Source organism: Patiria miniata, unplaced genomic scaffold (genome assembly GCF_015706575.1).
Source record: "Patiria miniata isolate m_02_andy unplaced genomic scaffold, ASM1570657v1 HiC_scaffold_3, whole genome shotgun sequence".
Lineage (NCBI taxonomy): Eukaryota > Metazoa > Echinodermata > Asteroidea > Valvatida > Asterinidae > Patiria > Patiria miniata.
In genome coordinates this window covers 34,627,390-34,650,442 of record NW_024037069.1, presented here as the reverse complement: position 1 = coordinate 34,650,442, position 23,053 = coordinate 34,627,390, and the positions used below count along the sequence as shown (strand labels likewise).

Genomic DNA, 23,053 nt, shown 5'->3' with positions numbered 1-23,053 from the left:
AAAAAAAACCACATCCCAACGAACTTACAGAGTTGTATCGCCCTGTCTCTAGCGCTGAAATGGAAAATGAAATAGGAAATAAGGGAACTTTCTTTATTTGTAGCGACTAAAGACATGTCTTGCACAGTATTGTTTCAAATTATCAATGAGCAAATCTCACTAAAACAAAATTCCAAATAAAAACCATAAACGAAATTCAGGTGGTTTTTTTATGTCTGGTGCGTTGTGTGACGAGAAACCAAACTGGAAAATGTGGAAAACATTATTATAAGTCCAGATGCGGGAAAATTTTTTACAATGATTCACCAAGTGCCAAAGTGTTCAGATTGACAGTAGGATTTCGGAATGCCACCAGCATCTGAACTATCGGTTTCCCCGCGTTCCTCTGGGCCACTCTGTCAGCCTTTTTTCTGATTTGTGCCTCCTGATCTCGCTGGTTATTCACTCTAAATGTCTGGATTTTGGGCAGGAAGGAAGTTGAATACTATCGCCAAGGCCTCCCATTTGTCGCCGATGTGTTTGAACTGAGTCAAGCGGTTTTTTGGAGTTGACTTGAGAACCCGCGGAAGGCCAATTTTGGGGTTTGGGTGAGGCAAAATTTAGGGTTCGACCGACCGTGACCGACTTGGCTCGGCTCGGCTCGGACTCTGAGGACATGGACTCGACTATGTCAATGGTAGGGCCTGACCGACCGAGTTGCGTATTCGATAGGGGTGGCGGACTGGACCTCACTTGGGTGACCTTTCTATGTTTCTTTGTATTTTTCGAAGGAAAGGAGGAAAGTGGATGAGCAAAAACAACAGTATCTTTCTTAAAACAGTTGTGTACACTCGTTCGTGGTTTAACTATAAACATATTTACAAATCGGCATCTTTGCCCCCTCCCCTCCGGCTGCCGGTGTAAATGTTCGATGTAAATGTTCGATTTAAATGTCCTGCTCTTGAATAGTGAAGAAGGCATAGTCTAGCCATTGAAATCTGTGCATGTGCAATTTATTGGTTTACCCTGGCTTTCACAGTATCGCTGTAAAGTCAATATTGACTCTGTACGCACCCAAGTTGTCAACACAAACTATGTCAGCAAAGACTCCACTGATCACAACAGCAACAAAACTAAATAGGATAACAAATTAATATAGGACTATGTTAAACATGTTCCCACTATAGAACCATTTCGTTAAAAGATCACAGTGACCACTCCAATCCTCTGTTTAGTGGAAGGGTGGATTCCTGAGATCTCATTTGTTTGTTTTTTGGTCCGTCCGTTCAGTACCACGGGGTCCAATTTGGGGAGGGGTCATTCTGGTGATGGCTCGTTTTCTTGATAGGGGCCGTAGTTCCATGGGCCTTTTAATATGCACGAGTCGGCCACATTGAATTAAAAGTGAGGTAAAATCTTAATTTTTGGACCTTGCGAAGAGAAATGAAAGCAAGTTAATTAATTCAAGTCTGCTTCAATGAACAATTCAAAATTGGTAATTAAACATTCTCTAATGTTTAAAGCCACGTTGAAAAATAAGGCTGCATTTTGCCTGCATATATAGTCTGGCGCCATCCCATTCAACAGTTAACAATTAATAAAATACATTCAGGGAATCTGACCAAAAAATGCCAATTCGTGAATAAGGCCCATAGTTGTTATACTAAAACGCACATTCTTGCCTACTCTCAACTCTGGGTGGTGTGATCTGGAGAGGGGTGGGGGTGAGGGAGGTATATGCCCATTCCCTAACGTAACCGTACACATGAAAGGTATGTTAGTTGCTTGGACATCACTGAGATTGTCGGTGAGTCGATGTACAGAAGAGAGCTCACCTTAGCCAGATTCCATGGTGTTTGAAAGAATACATCTTATCCAATTTCAAATCTCCCTGCAAATCCTGTTAGGATCGATCAATCAGGAGAAATGTTCACAGGATGAGGAGAAATGTTCACAGGATGAGGAGAAAGTTAATAGTTGAAGAAATATCAACCAATAATAATAGATGTAAACGTGTTTATTATTCGGATGCAGCTTACAACGAATACGTCATTATAATTTTGAAAAGGGCGGGCTTTTCTAATTACATTATTGAGTTGTCAACGCGAGAATTATAAACATGGATAAGTCACTATACCAGAAATAAGATACGTGTATCTTGTAATCCAGTAAAAAAATCAAAAGTAATTATTTCAAAATGTCAAACCCATGTTAACATTAACAATCATAAGTATTTTCTTTCAATTTGCACAATCACTGGTATCATTAACAAAGGACTAAAATCATAAATTGAATAATCTATTAAAAAAAAGGAATTTCCTTTAAATTAAAAAAATACGTTGTCTTGTTATCTACTTTTCAATCGAGTGAAGTACTGATATTTCAGAATTTACAGTTAAAAATTCACTGAATGCACTCTTTAGCAAATGAGACCGCCCAAACGTACCCCAACAACCTGCTTCTTGGTCCCGTGATTACGACACTTATTATTGTTACTACCAGTGATAGACATCTGACATGTACACACTTAAACAAACAAACAACCCCACACAAAGACCTAAACAAACACATCCCAACCAACTAACTATATAAGAGTTGTATCGCCATATTTATCCGTTGATTCTGCATCCCATTAATCGATAATCGAGGAGGGCATGGTCCAGAATATTTTTCAGATTTCCCAGTATGTGGCGATTTCTTTACATTCATTATATCTTGGCAATTCCCCAACTCAGACATAAACAAGGGAGATATTTGAGACGTTGATGGCAGCAAACACATCTTTTTCAATTGTTTACGTCACGTTTAAGTTAAAGCGCGCACGCTCAATATGACGCAAACAATGGAAAAGGACCGATGTGTTTGCTGCCACCAACGTCTCAAAAGTCTCCCTAAATTGGCAGAGTTTACTGGTCTCTTATCTCTATACATAAGTGAATGAAAACACAACAATAAACACTATACTGATACACTGTTCATAATACAGGGTGTCCCCCCCCCCCCCCCAAAAAAAAAACCCGAACTCTCAAAGTGCCCTCTTTTTTGCAGCATTAAAAAAGTACCTAAACATTTACCTGAAACATTTCGTTGTCGAGAAGCTGATGAACTACACTCTCCAAATACGTATCGAAATTTGCGATGTATTTTTTTTTAAAAGCTGTGAAAAGAGGGCGCTTTGAGGGTTCAGGTTTTGGGGGGAACACCCTCAGGCTGTAGTATTTGTTGGCAAATAAGTTTTATGATACAGATGATGAAACTGATTTACATAAACTAATTTCAATCAATTTCAGAAAAAGAGGTCAAGAGCGACCTGATGAAATGAAGTCTCTCCCACATGATTAGCCTTCCTGCTTTATAGAACAATGTCTCCACCATTCTCATCAGCTGCCTTAACAGCTGAAAAATAAGAGGAAACAAGTAGCAAATGAATATATAGATAAACGAGCGGATGCTATATCCCATGCGATTACCATGTCATTTTAGAGGATAGCTGGGATCGTTAACCAGTGACCTTTGACCTCGTAACACTTGTAACCAATCAAAACAAAATTTGTCACAAATTATCGATGAGCCAAACTCAGTTTAAAGACATATCCCAAATAAAAGTATGATTTTGATATCTCAGTGGTGATATGTGTGATTGTGATGACTGGCGATGTGTGTAATTTTGATAAACGCCGATTTATGTGATTTTGATAACTGACGATGTGTGTGATATTGATGACTGACGATGTGTGTGATTTTGATGACTGACGATGTATGTGATTTTGATGACTGTTGATGTATGTGATTTTGATGACTGTTGATGTGTGTGATTTTGATGACTGACAATGTATGTGATTTTGATGACTGTTGATGTATGTGATTTTGATGACTGACGATGTATGTGATTTTGATGACTGACGATGTGTGTGATTTTGATGACTGTTGATGTATGTGATTTTGATGACTGTTGATGTATGTGATTTTGATGACTGTTGATGTGTATGATTTTGATGACTGACAATGTATGTGATTTTGATGACTGTTGATGTATGTGATTTTGATGACTGGCGATGTATGTGATATTGATGACTGACAATGTATGTAAATTTGATGACTGACGATGTGTGTGATTTTGATGACTGACGATGTGTGTGATTTTGATGACTGTTGATGTATGTGATTCTGATGACTGACGATGTATGTGATTTTGATGACTGACGATGTGTGTGATTTTGATGACTGACGAGGTGTGTTATTTTGATGACTGACGATGTATGTGATTTTGATGACTGACGATGTATGTGATTTTGATGACTGGCGATGTATGTGGATTTTGATGACTGACGATGTATGTAATTTTGATGACTGGTGATGTATGTGATTCTGATGACTGACGATGTATGTGATTTTGATGACTGGCGATGTATGTGATTTTGATAACTGACGATGTATGTGATTTTGATGACTGACGATGTATGTGATTTTGATGACTGACGATGTGTGTGATTTTGATGACTGACGATGTGTGTGATTCTGATGACTGACGATGTGTGTGTGATATTGATGACTGACGATGTATGTGATTTTGATGACTGACGATGTGTGTGATTTTGATGACTGACGATGTGTGTGATTCTGATGACTGACGATGTGTGTGTGATATTGATGACTGACGATGTATGTGATTTTGATGACTGACGATGTATGTGATTTTGATGACTGACGATGTGTGTGATTCTGATGACTGACGATGTGTGTGATTTTGATGACTGACGATGTGTGTGATTTTGATGACTGACGATGTGTGTTATTTTGATGACTGGCGATGTGTGTGATTTTGATGACTGACGATGTATGTGATTTTGATGACTGGCGATGTGTGTGATTTTGATGACTGACGATGTATGTGATTCTGATGACTGACGATGTATGTGATTTTGATGACTGACGATGTGTGTGATTCTGATGACTGACGATGTGTGTGATTTAGATGACAGACGATGTATGTGATTTTGATAACTGACGATGTATGTGATTTTGATGACTGACGATGTATGTGATTTTGATGACTGACGATGTGTGTGATTCTGATGACTGACGATGTATGTGATTTTGATGACGACGATGTGTGTGATGTGATGACTGGCGATGTGTGTGATTTTGATGACTGTTGATGTATGTGATTTTGATGACTGTGTGTGATTTTGATGACTGGCGATGTGTGTGATTTTGATGACTGACGATGTGTGTGATTCTGATGACTGACGATGTATGTGATTCTGATGACTGACGATGTATGTGATTCTGATGACTGACGATGTATGTGATTTTGATGACTGTGTGTGATTTTGATGACTGGCGATGTGTCTGATTCTGATGACTGACGATGTATGTGATTCTGATGACTGACGATGTATGTGATTCTGATGACTGACGATGTATGTGATTTTGATGACTGGTGATGTGTGTGATTTTGATGACTGACGATGTGTGTGATTTTGATGACTTGCGATGTGTGACGACCAAAAAAAAATGGAAATCAGAGTAGAAACTGTTTTACAGACCCACCAAGTGCCAAAGTTTTAAGATTGACAGTTGACGCTCGAAATGCTTCCACCAACATCTGAACCAGCGGTTTCCCCGCGTTTTTCTGGACCCACTCTGTCAGCATGGTTCTGATTTGTCCCTCCTGATTTTGCTGGTTATTCGCTCTAAATGTTTCGATTTTGGCGTCCGAAAAGTCCAATACTATCGCCAAGGCCTCCCATTTGTCGCCGATGTTCTGCGACAGAGTCAAGCGGTTTTTTGAGTTGAGAACCCGCGGAACGCCAAATTCTGGGTAAAGATAAAAAAAATAATAAAAAAAAGCCTACTACACGTTTATTCTTTGAATGTTCACTGGCGGCTCCAAACCTTTCTGGGGCGGGGTAGGGGCAAAATTGGTAGGGCCTGACCTACCGTGTTGCACATTCGAAGGGGGAGGGCTTGACATCATTAGGTGCTTAAAGGTGTTCTTCATCTTTTACTTTCTAGCATTTTAGTTTCGAAAACCCGTCGAAGGAAAGAAGGGATGGGGGATGAGCCAAAACTACAGTAACGTTCTAAAAAATATTTGTCATCACTCTCTCCTGGTTTGAGTATATAAAAATATAAACAATCTGCATCTGCATTTAACCCCCCCCCCCTCCGATCTGTAGTGTGACTGTTTGATTAGTGACGAATGTACGAAGTTCAGCTATTCATAATTTGTATGTGCATAGGCCTACGTACGTAACTGGTTTTCCCCACATTTCGCAATACCTCTATGTAAATATGACACGCGCCCATCATTTTAATCAATGATGTCAACAACATTACAAAGTCTGCACTGAAATCAACAGGGTTTTTGTACTTCCATTAAATACCACAACTATTAAAAAACAAATATTTCCAGCGGTATTATAAAGGCCGCACATTAATGTAAATGCTAATGCTATCCTTTGTTTGGTGGAAGAGTGGGTTTTTGACACACATGTAAAACATTAATATTAACACATTAAATTTAATATGTAGCGCATAACTTAACAGAATAAAAGATGAATAGGACATGAAAACACAAAATTAAGGACAGTATTTAGCAATGTGTAGTAACTGTCGGCTTCATTTCTCATAATGTTTGTCAGTTGGTCTCTGGGTCAAGGGCGGATCCAGGGGGGGGGCCAAAGGGGGCCATGCCCCCCCCCCCCCCCAAAAAAAGGAAACCATTTTTTTGTTTTATGTGGCGGAGTCGCAATAAAGGCAGGCAATGAGAACACCACCATCTTTTCCTCAAAAAACATTGGTTAAAGTGGTCAGAAATTGCCTCAGATCGCACCACAGAGCATCTAGAATCCAAAAGATTTTCGGGGCCCTCAAGTGGGCCCCGAACCCCACGCCGTAATTTTTTGTCCCACTTTTTGGGGGGACCAAATTTTTTTTGGCCCCCCCCCCCAAAAAAAAATGTGTTCTGGATCCGCCCTTGCTCTGGGTCTGATTTGCTGGTGGGGGAGTTATTTAGGGTTGCGTGGAATTCAGTGGTATTTAAACTGATATATTGCCTTTCCCAAATAATTCGTATAGCCACAGGGGAGCCTTGAAAGGGGCCTTGAGCCCATCCACCCCCCTTTCAACCCACAAAGAAGCTTAAAGGGCTGTAATGCAGTCTTTGTAAATGCACCTTTGTGTCCAATTTAGCCTTATTTTCAAGTTTCATTTTGCAACTTTTATGCATTTTGGCGCCTTTTTGTTTTTTATGCTAACGTAAATTTCAGCACCAAAATTTGCCAGACTTTATATTCTTTTCTTTGGCGGATTTGTTGTTGTCTCAGTACACAAAAGGCAGGACAGTATAGGCAGATGAGCAAAGGTGTCTGACAAACTTTTCCAATGAGCAAATTGTTGGTTCACCTTTGCACAGAAAACCCGTGCACTGAACAAAATGTCTTCCTGAAATGGAATCACAGCAGCAGCGCCCCGTCCTAAAAGTGTCGACAATTTGAAGTGCACTTTTCAATAAGATTAACCAAAAAGAGATGTCTGGTTGTTTTCAAGCATTTAAGCAGAAAGTTGCAAAATAAATATGTTCCCAAGTAAAATTCATGTCATGAGCCCACTGACTTTTCCAGTAATGCCTGAGTACCGTCAGACAGTGACATAACTGTGAAGGGTCACGGGGCACCTCCCGCCCGCCATGCACTGGTGTAAGATTTATGTGTACGCGGGGAAAGAACTCACCTCCTGGAGCTGCCATGGGGCTATCGTTGGTGGCACCTGTCAGTAATCCAAGCCTGAAGACCTGTAGATCGATCAATCGGAACAAATTTCAGTTGAGTGTGAAGTTAATCAGGAATCCGGCCATGCGATCACCTGTGCAACCACGAGGGCCCCTGCACTGTGAACAGGCGCGTAGGCAGTTTTGTTTGCCCGTTCCACACTAGAATTTTCACCGTCCTTATATTTTGCTTCAATCAACGTCCAAATTTTCCTTTCAACGGTCCCTCCCCAACTTGAAATCTAACAATCTGCACCCCCTACGCGACTGCCCTGCAACGGAGAAACCAAAGTGCATGCACGCTATAATAAAGCATTTTTTTTATTTTTGCGAAGAAGCTGCCATGTGATAGTCTGAACAATAGCTATCACAATGCTTTCGCCACTGAAGGGGGCACCGGGATACAATATCGGGAGTGCCCGGATTGGTGTATCTGGACAAATTTAAATTTTAATCTTGAACCTTGAATAAGCATGGATTAAGTTACGCTATTCCTTGATAACTCATGTGTAATTCGAATGCAGCTTACATGGAATCATGCATAAATTTGACCCCAAACATGCTCTACTAATTATGACGTAATGGGGTTGTCAATGAGATGTAGAAAAAGAAGGGGGAAAATCCGCGAACACATGCGGAAGTTGTGAAATACGAGTATTTTTGTACATGAAGATAGCGTCAAATATCAAAACCACGCTCTGGCACAATTTTAAAAAAATTTCAAATAAAAAAGAAGAAGTTTTATACTTACTCAAAGGCACCGTTGGTTTCTAATTTTGCTAAAATGCCGGATATACCGTCGGTGGTACAATTCGTTCGACTATTTTAAACCCTTACCAAACCTGCACCTTTTGTTGTGGCGAGGGATTTTCCACGGACGCAGAAAATAGAACGTGAATCATGCACACACAAAAATCCTGATCGATTTACATAACAATGCGAAGTTCATCGAAACATGAACGATATAGGCTAAAAGTGGAGTTGGGAATTCCAAAATGCTTGTCTCTTCGGCTGCAAACTAAATCCTACTTTTTAATTTCTCAATGCGAGCCCATGTTTTGGACAGGAACAGCGAACGAGGACATATGGTGGGTCTTGTTAAAACAAGACCAAAACTATTATTTTAAGACATGGGAAAACTCAGAAAACTCCATGGCCCGTTTGGGCCACCGTACAAAAATGTTTGCACTACTTCCCATCATGCAGTAGTAAAATAAAAATGGCTGCCTCCATCACCAACACTGCGCAATAGTCGTAGCCTTGTTGCCATTTTGTGATTGGACAATGGACGACGTTCATTTGATGGTGTCTTCGTATCTCCAGTGCAAGTAGCTGCAAGCGCGGTCACAAAAAAGTAATGCTGCTTACGCACCTGGGATCCGTCCGCACTCAATTGGAGTGTTAAGTAATTCTTCCGGTCGCATTATCAGTCCTTTATAGATATTAGGGAGGTATTTTTTTTTTTAAATTAAAACAATGATTGAAGAGAAAAGCAGGGGTCAATTTAATACGCACAATATGTACATCAAATTAATAAATTTACATTCATAAAATATTTTTTTTAAAGAAAGCATGAATATATAGATGAATAATATAAGTTTCTTTTTAAAGAGAGAAGTAATTCTTCCATTCCCAAAGTTTATGCACAAAATTAATGTCCAACGAATCATTGCAGATAGCTTGCAATGTTCATTTAAATATCGAGATATATACACAGTAGGGTTTTGTGAAATGATTTTTCTTTTTCCCCTTTCTGTTTCATTATGTGAACGAAATGTGTCACAAAAAACCTGCAGAATCTGGCCTTGTACGATGAACATGTACATGCGGCGCCCGTACGTGTACATGGTACCATACGTACTTGCGTACATGTACTTCAACGTCGTTAATTGACCAATCACAAAATGGCAACAAGGCTACGACTATTGCGCAGTATCACCAACTTAGCAACGCGTCTCTCATCTGTCACTTTCAGTGCAAAAGATGGAATTTCGCGTATGCAGAAAGCTGAAGCAACCCATGACAGTTTAGCAGAATCTGCATGTGTTTCGGGGTTGCAATCAGAGAGATTGTCAGTTAGTTGTACTCCTGTTATCCTCGAGTTTCGGCGGTTGTTTCAAAGCGCCAAGTTCAAGTCGGTCAACTTGATTCCAGGGGTGTGTACAAAAACGATTGTCATGATTGTGTAACGTTAGTTACGCGCCCTCCCTAGGAATGTCAAAAACATTCTTGTCTATCAGTTTTGTTGGCAATCCTTACCTTTAGGACCTCATTCCTATATAGGAAGGGAAAACTCACCGAAAAGACTCACCAAACATTGCCAAAACAGTTAGTCCATGTGTTTATAGCTCCATGGTTAGTCCATACATAACAGTTGACTAAATGACACTCATAACCCTCATTGACTCAAAATTGACATTCTGATTCTGATATTTCCTGACACATCTGAATATCAGCAGGTGTAATTTTGTGGAAAAAGGGCAGGGCTTTGATTTTAGAGGGAAATTGAGGGGTAAGGCGAAGTAAAAAAAAAACATGTTTAGCGTCTCCGCTAGCCCCACTAGTGTGGCCGTCGGTATGCTGCGTAGCCCCACTAGTGTGGCCGTCGGTATGCTGCGCTGAACCTCTGGCCACACACCGTGGTACCGCGCGCTACTGAGGACAAAGTTTTCATAAAATTCAGGGCAGTTTCTTACATTTTCAGTTTCTTACTTTCTTATGGTTGTATTCTATGATGTCTCACCTATCACTTCTGGGATGCTTAGGTCTAATGATGTTCCATTTTCCGAGATATTCTTCAATCTTTCCGGAGTCCATATGCACTCGTGAAACGTCTGGTGATGGCAGCCATTTTGAATGGGACAAGAGATGACCTCAAGCTGTGACGTCGCGTGTATGCAAATTGCTTGTCGAGGGCGCGAGTTGCAAATGCGACGGCTGTTTCCTGTACCATGCATTTATCGTCAGGGGGCCACGTGCACCGATCTCTATTCAGGATCTACGGCACAGGAAACAGCCGTCGCATTTGCAACTTTTTTTTTTTTTTTTTTTTTTTAAAGACAAAAATTGATAAATTTTAACGATCTCTGACAAAAGAAATCGTATTTTTAGACTTTTATACCGTGTATAAAGCTGTGGAAATAGTCAATGAGTCCAAGTGGCGGCCATTTTGAAAAAAGCTGGTAACCATCTTGAAAAATAGCCCGGCCGCGTTGTCTTGAAAAATGTGTCGGGCGGCCATTTTGAAAAGAAAAAAAAAAAAAAAAGGGCCTCCTCCTTCCTTTTTGTCAAAGAGGCAGGACGCTAAACATGTTTTTTATTTATTTTGCCTAAAACTAAAAGACGACGATGACAACCAGAAAACAGACTCAAAAAAACAAGATGGCAAACGTGAAAGCTTGATGCAATGAAAGCTCAATGCTGATTGGCTGATAAAAAATAAACATCTTATTTATTTTTTTCAGCAGCCAATCAGCATCGGGCTTTCATTAATGTAACACTTTCACTCGTGTTATGAGAACTACAACATGCACGTCTGACTGCAAAAACAGGAAAGTCACATTTTCTTTGAAAGTGCTTTCAAAACTACAACTAACATGAGTTTGTATGAAGAAAAAACACTGCATTACTTAGCCTGTAAAAGTCATTTTGGTACTGGACAGTCATCTGCAAAAGTCAGTTTTGAACAGAACTCGTAAAAAATAGAGGTGTCCTAAAGATAAGGATTACCATATTGTTGATGTACCCTAACGTAGCGCGGCCCCCAGCGTGGCGCACTTTGAAGTTTTGCCTGTAGCGCCTAGGTAGCTAGAGCAAAAGTACTTTTAACTGATATTTCACAGAAAAAGAAAATTCATCTAGTTCTTAACACTCCCGTTTAAAAATCGCGAGTTTATTTTAATACCCGTTACAAAGTTAGAAGAACAATTATGTTGGCGTGGTTTTCCAATTTTATTTTGAAGTGCAAAGTGAACCCTTTGAAAATGCCCCGAAAAATTAAGAAGAAAAAAATTCTGACAAACTTCTGGTTGGGTATGTAAGTAGAGATAATAATGGTTTATCAGAATCTATTGACTTTACAGGAATTCTTAAATGTCAATTTGGAATTTTCCAATTTGTTCCCAATTTCCCGACGCCACTGTTTTTGAATTTCGGATTAAATTTCATGAAACCTAAATTGTTCACAGATGTTGTTAAGTAGCGAGCATAAGGTCAAAGTACCAGTATTTCACTGCATGAATTTGAGGTTTGTCACCAAAGAGGTTTGGCAACACTACACGAGGAAAGTCGGGTAAACGTCGAAGTGCGCCACGTTAGGGAACACCACCATAGTATCACTAGTAGGCCTATATCAGGCTTTTTGAAGAAAAAAAAGGAGGAAGCCATTTTCGTTATTTCCTTGGTTGGAACCTTGACTCTTTTGCAGATCATTTTTGTGATATGTCAAAAGGAACCATTAATTATCACTATTTCAGTAAATTGGCCGAGTTCAGTGCGGCTATAGCGATTCAGTTTATACCAGATTTTCTACCTTTCTACCAGATTTTGAACTTCAAATATTGGCCTCAAATTTGCTAGAAAAGAGACAAAATAATATATTGCAAATGTTTCATTTAAAAGGGGGGGGGGAGGGGACGTGGCAGGTAGGAAAAAGGAAGCTGGCGGGGCCAAGAAACTAGTGGATTATTTTGCTTGGCCAAATTATTCTTACCATGAGAAAAGCCCATTTGTTTAAATCGTTGTCATGAATTTGATTAGTCAGAGCCGCCAAAAGTGTGACCGTGCAACGTAACTTGTTACCGCCTATTTTTTGTGGTGCAACCTTTTTTGTGGTGCTATGGCATGTGATTAAAGATCCGCCAATCAGGTGACAGGGATTTATTCAGCCGTTGTATAGCATAAGATAAAATGGCAACCCAACAAATTAAACACAAATTATTGCTTTATTCTGTTATAGGTTCCAAACTGGGAGTTACTCCATGCTGTTATAGCTTTATATGATGTGTGCCTGCCTGACATTACACCAGAAGTATTGTACTTTACTGTGTGCGGCAAATGGGCCAAAACATTGCTACTTATCAGAGATACCCAAGGTAAGTTGGAACAAATGGCAACTGAATCACTATGGCCGCATTGAACTAGGCCAATTTTCTCTTGGTTGCTACTTCTTTATGTGCTGGGTAATAATTTTTTGAGGAGATTTTGAGACATACATGAATAACTTCAGGGAGCCAAATTTTTGTTGAGAATGATCAATGAAAAATGACCTCTGCCAACAAAATAGGCTATTGTTCAGATACCGTGTGATTTCACTTCAAGAAATTCAGAAACTATTACATTGAAGTTCCTCATAGATTAGAAAATCCCCAGAAAGCAACTTATTTTCTTCATGAATTGATTTCCCAGTTATGTTAGTTACCATTTTCTCGGATGCTGTGTTGAAAAAAAAAAGAAGGATTTTTGAAAAAATGAAGGAGGCCGGCACTTTATCCCCCTTTTTTCCCCAAAGGTGGCGCAGGATTGTCCAAGTTGGTAGATGGATTCTTCCATTTTCAAAACTCTTTTTCTGATACAAAAATGTGTCTGAAGGAGCCATAACCCTTTCTACATAGCTGCCCTTTTGTTGGAAACAAATGAGACATGTGCAAAATATATAACAAATACATGAATTTATAATTTAAAAAAAATATTAAAAAGAGGTGAGTGGGGAAAAGAAAGTGGGCAGGAATCAGAAACTGGTTTAATTTTTATACTTGGCCGTATGTCTTATTGCGTGTTCTTTATTTCTTATTTGAGCAGATGTTGCAGCTGACCTCAATTCAAAGAGCAGTGGTAAAAGCGGAAGCTGCGTGTCCAGTGATGCAGGGATCTCTGTGAGTCCTACCAATGGCAGCCATGTGACCTCTGACCTAGTGGTGACTGATCTTGAACAAGGTCAAGGGTCAACCAATCACAATGACCCTGTCAATGAAAATGAACAGGGCATTGTGAGGAATGGAGAAGAAAAGGCTGGAGGGGAGTCTAGTTACCCAACAGAAGCTGGAGACAGCAAAGAGAAGAAAGGAATATTTGCTGACGTCTTCAGCGACACGGAAAGTGAAGAGGATACAGAGAGGTGCTCAAAGTGAAATTGTTTTCTTAATGTTGGAGTAGATTAATTGAGTAGGTTTGGCTGGCCGTAGGTGTTTACTTTCATCGTTAACTTGATTTTGTTTGTCTATCCTAGTGATGAAGATGATGAGGATTTTACGGAAGGACAAGAAGCTTTCTTGAGACTAGTCAGAGAGAGGAGAGAGAGGAGACAGTTAGCCTTATCTCAAGGCCGTGATCCATCCCCGCACATTGGCATCGAGTCTAGGCTCATTGCCTGCGCCACTTGGGAAAAGTCTACTATGTGAGTATTATAAAACTGAATCCTTCTTCGATAGGCTAGAATCAGCATTTAATCCCTTAGGCTTAGGGGTGTGCATCGGATGGTACCCGACCTCTAATGTCAGTAACTGGGGCCATATTATCATAGGATTGGGTATCCATCCTGAATTTTTCGCTCAAAATAGTTGAATCGAAAGTCCGATTCCACTTTTTAACCACTTGTGTTCAATTCCAACCTGCAGCTGTTTTTAAAAACAATTTCAAAAATTGTTTTTGTTGCTGTCAAAATATTATTTCTTGAGCAGAAAAAATAAGCTTACTTCAGTAATCCATACACTGCCGGATTAGGGAATGTTCTTTTCTGAAGTGATTTGCTATTAGTTCTAAGCTTTAATTACTTTCATGTCTTCCTTTTATGTTTGTCTTTCTTGCAGTCGTCCAGGAGAGAGGAACGTACAGATAGACCTGCTGGCCGTTAGGAAGAGGTTCAGGAAACTGGGAATTGGAAAATATCTCTTGCAGGTAAAGTGTTCACTTGCGAATGGAAAACAAAATTAAAATCGCGGAAATAATCATCTGTCCCCATTAGAAACATCACTATCAGTGTTTAAGTCGAGTCCATCACAAGTCTTCACAAGTTCTCACAGGTCACCTAGTCTCTCGTCATTAATTATTAAATTAACTTTGACAAAAGCATTCCTTCATTGTTGTTCATCTCCTGTTACTTGTGACTGGATTTTTCTTGTGATTTACAGGCATGCAACTTTTTCTCGGATCAGCTGATTTTCTCTTTTTTTACTTCCCATGTGTGCCATTGAAAATAGAAAAACACTGTACAAAGTCTGGGAAAAATTTGACTTTCCTCTTTTTTGTGATTTCCCAGTTGCATGCCTGGATTTAGTAGTTACCAGACTTTACAATAGATTGCGATAGACTGAACTTCAATACTACAATAAATGTAATCAAATCAGGCAGCTCACTAAAATTTAAACAATTCAAATTCCCCAAAATGAGTGGATTGTCCTTTTGTATAATTACTGAGAATAATGTCTGGATTTCTTCTGTAGACTCTGAAGGATGTGTCGGTGCTGGGCCTCTACGATGCCCTGGTCGTCTATGCCGATAATTCAGCTGTGGATTTCTTCGGCCGTCACGGCTTCGATGATGATATTGTTCTCAATAGCAAGTTCTCTGATCTGGCCGATAACTGGACCAACTGCACCCTCATGTGCTACCTACCCCCATTCTCAGGTAAGTCATTACTCTGTGTTCTCTCCTTCATTTTCATTCTGTTTCTTCTTTAAAAACAAACTTGCGCTTTGCTGGGTCGGCTAAGTCAAAACTCTCTTTTCACAGGCCAGACCATAATGACTGAATCGGACGCCGGACTGGACCTTAAACTGATGGAGCTAGAACTCCAGAAGTGGTCCCTCAAGAGTCGAGAGGCCCACCAAGCTCAGATGGCTTGTGCTATGAAACTCAAACATGAGGTCATCTCACTTAGAGCGCTGGTCAGTTCTCAGCAGGAACTTATCCGGTCACTCACTCGCGAGTTGGAGCAACTCGGCGCTGACAAGTTTCACATGGGTGAGTAACATTTTTTTTGGGGGGGGGGAGGGGGAGAAGATGAATAGTTATTAAAGAATTGGGAATGCAAACAAATACTGAATTTTCAAATGAACCACTTGTTATTTTGTTTCACCCAATGTTTTTCATTTTTGTTTCTTTTACTCAACAGAAAAGGATTTTCTTCAACAGCAACTGTCTGATTTAACCGTTAACATTGGTGCAAAGGCTCGCAATCATACTGACCCTGGTAAGACAAAGTACCATGTTTTATATGCAGGGTTAGTCAAAAAAGCGATACCCAAATTTTGGGACCATTGTTTTTAATAGTGAAGTTCTGCATGTAGCCCTTTCAAAATCTAGGACACAAAAGCCCAATTCATAGGCTTTCCTTTAGTACAAGAATCATTTAAATCACTTGTGTACTTTTTAAGTTACGGAATATTAAACAAAATCACTGTTTTAAAGTTCTGTCCACGGATCACAAGAAGGTAAGTGTTCTTTCAGCAAAATGAAAACAAATCACATAGGGATGTGTGGGAATTGTTTTCGTTTCGCTGGAAGAATGCACACCTTTTTGTGATCCGTGGACAGAACTTTGAAACGGTGGTTGTGTTTAAAATTCCGTAACTTGAAAAGTACATGAGTGATTTGAATGATTTTTTAACTCAAAGAAAGCTTATGAATTGGGCTTTCATAACCTAGATTTTCAAAGTGCTACATGCAGAACTTCACCAAAGGAATAGTTTTTGACTCACCCTGTATAGGATATAGTTAGAGCTACAATAGATGGTCCTCTATAGACTCTGCGCACAAGTACCCCCTCAATGGGTTACAAAGGGAGAGTTGGGGGAGACCACTGGGAGAGACATTCGAATGCATTGCCAATGAAGCCTGATGCTTATACAAAGACGCAATGGCTTTGTGCACATTCAGAATAAAATCAGTAGTATGTACTTCACTCCATAGGTACAAACTAGTATGCGCGCACGCAGTGTGTCCCGTCCGCTGAGCTCACGAAAGTGGTTAAAAACCATTGTTTGGTTAACGGGGTCAATTTCGAAATTACCAATATTTGTGTGAGAACTTCAGGACCATTTTCATCAGTTTTCCCCCAAACTAGGAAAAGATTACCCTAATTTCTCGATCTATTTTTTTTTTTATTTAATGTCTTTTTATTAGGTATTCGATCTTGGAAATATAATCATTACATACAATAACGTTTTGGTTTAAATTTGCATCATTCTTGATCTTGTTTTCTAGGCGATGATACAGAGGAAGTTGATACCAATAAGTTGATACAGGATTTGGAGCGAAGGATAACTACATTTGGCGTTGCTGAAACGGGTAAGTGGAGTTTTAGAATATTTTTAATTGAACCACACAGTGAAACTGGCTAGGTGAATTATAACAGTTGAAAAGTTGAATAACGAAATTGACTGCGTCGGGGCTTGAACCTGTGACCTCCGGAACCATTCCAGTGCTCTACCAACTGAGCTATCCAGCCCTATGTTGGCGGTTCCTCAATCGGTCAATATCTGTGTTCAAAAGGCCCTAGTCAGAAGCCATAGGTAGACCAATTCACTCTTATCTAAAGATACTGTTGGTTTAGAAATGATGTATTGGCCACCAAAACACAAACTTGTAATTTGTAGAAAACCAGTAACACATCTCTAGTTTTTTGTTGTTGTTTTTTTGTGGTTGGTTGAAAAAAAAAAAAATTCTGCTAATTTTTACCTTGATTTAGAATCACCCGCTCCTGATGGCTGTATCAACTGGCAGATTGCAGAGGAGTTCAGATTGAGCATGGATGACTCAGTCATGGCCGGCATGTGTGTCGTTACTAAAACAGTCAAGGTACGGTCTAAATTTCTTCTGTCTGTAATTCTAACCAACCCCCCCCCCCAAAAAAAATCTGCACTGCAGGCTTTCTTTGGATGCCATCAGCTTTTAAAATTACAAATCGTGTGGGTTGTAGTTCTGGTGTCCATGGGCAAGACACTTTGTCTCAATTTGCTTCTCTCCATCCAGGGGTAAACAGGCTAAGGCTTAGATGGTGCCATTGAGCAATATACTCCCCAGAGAACTGAGATGGTTTTGGGACTACCTTATAGGCCAATTAGGCAGGAGTAATAATGATGTAGCGTCATGCATGCCGGTGTTTGTGTATACACGCACCAGGAAGTGTTGCAGATTGTGAAAGCTACTCCTTTTGGAATAATTCACATGGAGTTAGCGTATTCCTTTTGTGAAGCACATTCCACATGGGAATGAGCACATTTTGTATTGGAATAAGCACATTTTTTTTCCTGTTGTCTGTGGCAATAAGCAGTGTTTCATGAATGTGCTGCACCGGAACAATCTGTTCCCGAATATATAAACATTCCATATCAAACAGAATGTTCCAAAGACTCGATTCACTGTCTGACCTCGTCTTTCGTGTCACAGGCCAACGTTTCAAGCTCTGCGACCGAGATGTTCAACACCAGATGTCGGCATTTACGAGACCCGTCTCTCCACACCAAGATGTACCTGTGTGGCACCTTACAGCATCCTGAGAGGATACCACGGATTCTATCAGACGGCTTCACTGAGCAAGGTGGGTGGTTTGGATGGTAGTCTGGCTTAGGGCTGTGCCGAATATTCGAATATTCGAATATTCAATCGATAATCAAATATTCAAATATTTATTTTCAAATAAGAATATTCGGTGGTGATATGCAATAGGGCTGTGCCGGATAATCAAATATTCGAATATTCGATCGATTGGAAGGTCAAATATTCAAATATTCAATTATTCGAATTGACTCAGCCCTAGTCTGGCTCAATCTCTCAGATATTCTTGAACTATCTAAAATACTGGTTCAATCTCACAGATATAGACAGTTTGCACAACTACCCCCTCTCTTGGTTGAAAAGAGAGAGGTATATGGGACTCAAAAGCATTGTTGCCATATGCCTGGTCCCATGCGAAGATTAATGTTGGATCATACTGTAACGAAGCGGGGAAAAAGATATAACTACGTCAAGTATAACCAGTCAAAAGGACTGAAATAAGGAGCTAATTACAGGCTTGTAAATTTTGAGTGAATCAATTTTGAGTGATATTTTAATCCAGTCACCAACATTACACAGATTCCCAATTTACATATAAAGATTGATGTGTAAAAAAAATACAAGTGAGAAGTCAGAAATGTGTCCAACTACAAGTTTTAAGTGTTTCAAACTTTTGTTTCAAACTTCAGTAGTTAAATACAGATAATTGTGAGGCTACTTTGCAGGGGAAAATACAGCCTCAAAGTCCTTGTACTAGACCTTATTTTTGAGCAAATTCTGCCTCTGAGGTTAGTACATTATTTTAATGCTTACAGCTTTTGGTCCCTTCAAAGCTGATATATGTGACATAAGCAGCAAAAAGTGTGCTAGTGGTTGTGTTGAATTTAGTTTTTGGCAAATCCATCTCATATATTTTCCAACTTTTCTTGCCTACTTGTTTGCTTTCAGATTTCAGTCATGGAGAATTTGGCGTCGGTCTCTACTTCAGTCAACACGCTTCCAAAGCAGCTCACTTCTCAGCGGTAAGGACATTGATTAATGTACCAAATATACTTGTTGCAGTCATGTCTTTTTCCCTAAGAAGTCAGCAAAGTTGTCGGCATTCTTGAAACACTTATTCAGTTTCTATACATAATAATATTAGAATATTGAAATATATTTTTGAAATATCCATGTTCTTGAAATGAACTCGTAAAGGGTATCAGCCACTTGCAAGTGTTTTTCATCTTCATTGTAATTTTACAATAATCTTCGTATTACTTTTAATTTCTTTTCTGTTTTCCAGCTTGGGAAGCTTCTACTAGTTGAGGTCGGTCTGGGCAAGACAGATTCGGTAGTCAAGCCAGACAACACTAGAGTAGCTCCCCCAGACGGATTTGACACAGTTGTGGTAAGATGTAGAAGTTAACGGTGCTTGCAAATGCCAGTCTTGGGTTACATTTTAAACCTGAAATCTGCCAAATTCTGCGACTATATCATTTTACATAAAACATTTGCCAGGTTGCAACTAACAGGACTTGAACAAATGGCAATTTTTGACGGTACATTTGAATAACTTGTGACTTGAATTGAGACTTCATGCCTTGTGACTGACTAGTGAATAACTTGTGATGACTAGTTTGAACTTCTGGGAAAGTACATAAGATGTAAGCATTTGGCTCATCAAATAAATTGTATTTAAATTCAAGACTTACGTTGTGGATGTATTCAAGAACAAAGTTATCACTCTCAATTAAACTCAAGTTTTTTGTGTTATTTTTTCTCAGACACCTGGGAGGTTGTCCTTACTGAGTGGAGGCGATGGGATGATCAGTGGATGCCAGGAGTATGTCATCTTTGATCCGTGTCAAGCGCTGCCTCTCTACCTCATAGAATACAGGCTAGAGTGACATCACAAGATGAGGGTCATTGGAGGTTGTCCTTACTGAGTGGAGGCGATGGGATGATCAGTGGATGCCAGGAGTATGTCATCTTTGATCCGTGTCAAGCGCTGCCTCTCTACCTCATAGAATACAGGCTAGAGTGACATCACAAGATGAGGGTAATCGGAGGCTGTCTTCACTGAGTGGAGGCAATTGGATGATCAGTGGATGCCAGGAGCATGTCATCTTTGATCAGTGTCAAGCGCTGCCTCTCTACCTCATAGAATACAGACTAGAGTGACATCACAAGATGAGGATTATGGGAGGCTGTCCTTACTGAGTGGAGGCGATCGGATGATCAGTGGATGCCAGGTGTATGTCATCTTTGATCCGTGCCAAGTGCTGCCTCTCTACCTCATAGAACACCATCTATAGTAGCATGACAAGATGAGAGTTTGATATCGAACCTCAAGGTATGAACAATAAGCTGATGATGAAAGAGTTTATTAGCAGAGGCTAATTCCCTGGAGCTCTCAAGCATTAAGCTCTGTTAAGCACAAACAAAAATTGCTTGGCAAAAACAGGTTACCAACCATACTGTCATACAACGTAAACCACTTTTAACTGGTTCCCAGCAGGTTTTTGTCACTGATCTCACTATACTGACTGTATAGCATATACCCATCACACTGTACATTAAGTTATACCGCTTTTTGACCAGTTCACCCCAGTCTTCCAAAAATGGCCGCCGAATTACGAATATCTACATGTACATATAGTGCGCTGTGTCAAGATTTGACCCGCATTTTGTTCACGTACACATTATGATGTTCTAAAAAGGACAAGTTTTCGTTGTGGTTATATTTCCAAATGTCACAAAAAGTGAACTGCAGCATTTAAAAAAGTGAACCGTGACGTTTTGGAAAACTGTGAAGCGTGGCGGACAAAAGGTGCCCACGATGTTGCAAAAGTGAATCACAACCTTTGAGAACAGATCTAAGACGGCAAGTTGTCCTTTATAGAACACCGAATGGTCTCCGCAATGTGGCTTCGAATGACTTCCTTCTGCAGTTCTCTGCACGCTATCCAGTCAGTATATAGAGATCAGCATTTTTCTGCTCAGTAGATTGGCTAAGTTCCTCTGCTGAGGAGCTCTTTGACATTGGCCCCTGGTTGATGAGAAGATTGTCTCTGAAAAGTGCCCCCTCAATCTTCAAAAAGATTTTTTTGACACAATTGGAGGATTCTATTTGTGTTTTGTACCAAAATGGCACCCTCTTATTGTGTCCAAACATTGATGTGATAATGAACCGGAGTTTGTGTGCTTTTTACTTCCTGCCTCCTTCATTACAAAGTCTTAAGAAGTAATCACACAATGGAAATAATATCCTGATGTGACAGATGCACCTCAGCTTCGCCTCATGGGATGGACATTCATCTGTCACCGATCGATATTATTCTTTCCATTGCACAAATGTGGAACATTCTTTGTTTTATGCAACACCTGAATAAATCCTCGTCATCTGATTGGTCAGAGCCACCAATCGTGTGACTGTGGAATAGAACTTCTATGTACCGTGGGATAGAGCTTCTATTGTTGCTGTGCCGCCGGGCCGTGCTTGGGACAAGTAATTCAATGACATGTGATCAATGACCCGCCATGACGGGGATTTATTCACGTATTGTAATGTTTAATAAGAATATGACATTTTTTTTAAATACAAGTCGATAACCCCACTAAGCCTCTTCAGTGGTCTTTGTGTGCAGTGTCCCTAACCTCCCCACTCCATCAAAATCCATTCCCCCATTTGGGGGATTTTGGTGGGCAACACATCTGTACCAAGTCCATCAAAATCCACCTATAGTAGTGGTGGTCTTGTGGTGGATTTCAGCGGATTTGGTCCTGAAGCATTATGTGAAGCAGGGTCAGTGATGGATTTTGGTGGACTTGGTCTAGTAATCAGTAAAAGACACTAAGGAGTGGGGGTTTTAAGCAAGGTAATTCAGCAAATAATGTGCATTGTAAAAGTTTTTTTTTTTTTCAAAGTCATAATTTCTTTTGACAAAGTTGGATTTTTATATGCCTGTACCTATTGTTGATATTGTGTTTTATGCACATATATTTAAATTATTCATAAATGTATATTTTTGTGTATATACTGTGAATCACATTCCGTCCAGCAACGCCTACTGCCATTCATTACTCCATCCTTTTCCTATATTTCCATCTCAAATCCATTGAGAGTTGATTTACTGCCTTGGTCCTTCGGGCTTGTGATGTAAATTGGTTGGTAATGAAATTCGCAGGGCGTAAAATTAGGGGGGAAAATAAAATACTGATATGTAGAATTCCATGGGGAGTTGTGCATGACAGCACGGCAAAAATACTGATTTGGTTAGGCAGTCGGTGAATTATGCTCATTTAAAATGCCTCAGCGGTTCTGCTTATTTCATTTATTTTGCAGTATTTTTTATAAAAAAAAAAATGGCCAAAGATTGATGAGCTGGGATTATTCCGTGATAGGTGGACTCAAAATATACGTAATGATGCTAAATATTTGTACTATTTGTAATATAAGAGCCGTCCAATAATATCTTATTGATAACAGAAAACATAATATAGGCCTACTTGTGTGTGATGTCAAACCATTGTAAAAATAAATTTTCAAACATTTGTTTAAAAAAACCCATCTTTTGGAGTTGTATATGTTTTGTGTTTGTAACAATACCAATAATCGTACAATACCAATAAATGCCTCGACATTTCTTGAGTCCAGTCTTAAGCTGGAAGTTTGCACTCCTGAAATATCCTCATTATGATTTACAAACGGAACCCACAGAGACCCAGTTTTGAAAATTTGCACTTATTGTACAAGCACGTGATCGTTGGGGGTTTTTTTAAAGCAAAAGTCCTTTGTTGTGGAACAAAAGAATTTTTGTCCGC

General features: G+C 39.7%; 2 protein-coding genes across 2 annotated transcripts; one reads left to right on the top strand and one right to left on the bottom strand.

Annotated features, from left to right (window-relative positions):
* Positions 1 to 3,002: 3,002 nt before the first annotated feature.
* LOC119738722 (p53-induced death domain-containing protein 1-like) lies at positions 3,003 to 7,857 on the bottom strand. The gene is made up of 3 exons (XM_038213656.1): positions 7,717 to 7,857; positions 5,533 to 5,799; positions 3,003 to 3,375 (listed from the first exon to the last, which is right to left on the bottom strand). Exons 1-3 carry the CDS (start codon positions 7,730 to 7,732, stop codon positions 3,332 to 3,334), a joined length of 327 nt encoding a protein of 108 aa, XP_038069584.1. The 5' UTR covers positions 7,733 to 7,857; the 3' UTR covers positions 3,003 to 3,331.
* Positions 7,858 to 9,693: 1,836 nt separating this feature from the next.
* LOC119737854 lies at positions 9,694 to 22,795 on the top strand. The gene is made up of 14 exons (XM_038212482.1): positions 9,694 to 9,909; positions 12,711 to 12,846; positions 13,553 to 13,868; positions 13,980 to 14,147; positions 14,560 to 14,647; positions 15,193 to 15,376; positions 15,482 to 15,712; positions 15,864 to 15,941; positions 16,955 to 17,038; positions 17,439 to 17,548; positions 18,140 to 18,290; positions 19,196 to 19,269; positions 19,533 to 19,637; positions 20,014 to 22,795. Exons 1-14 carry the CDS (start codon positions 9,751 to 9,753, stop codon positions 20,134 to 20,136), a joined length of 2,007 nt encoding a protein of 668 aa, XP_038068410.1. The 5' UTR covers positions 9,694 to 9,750; the 3' UTR covers positions 20,137 to 22,795.
* Positions 22,796 to 23,053: the final 258 nt, after the last annotated feature.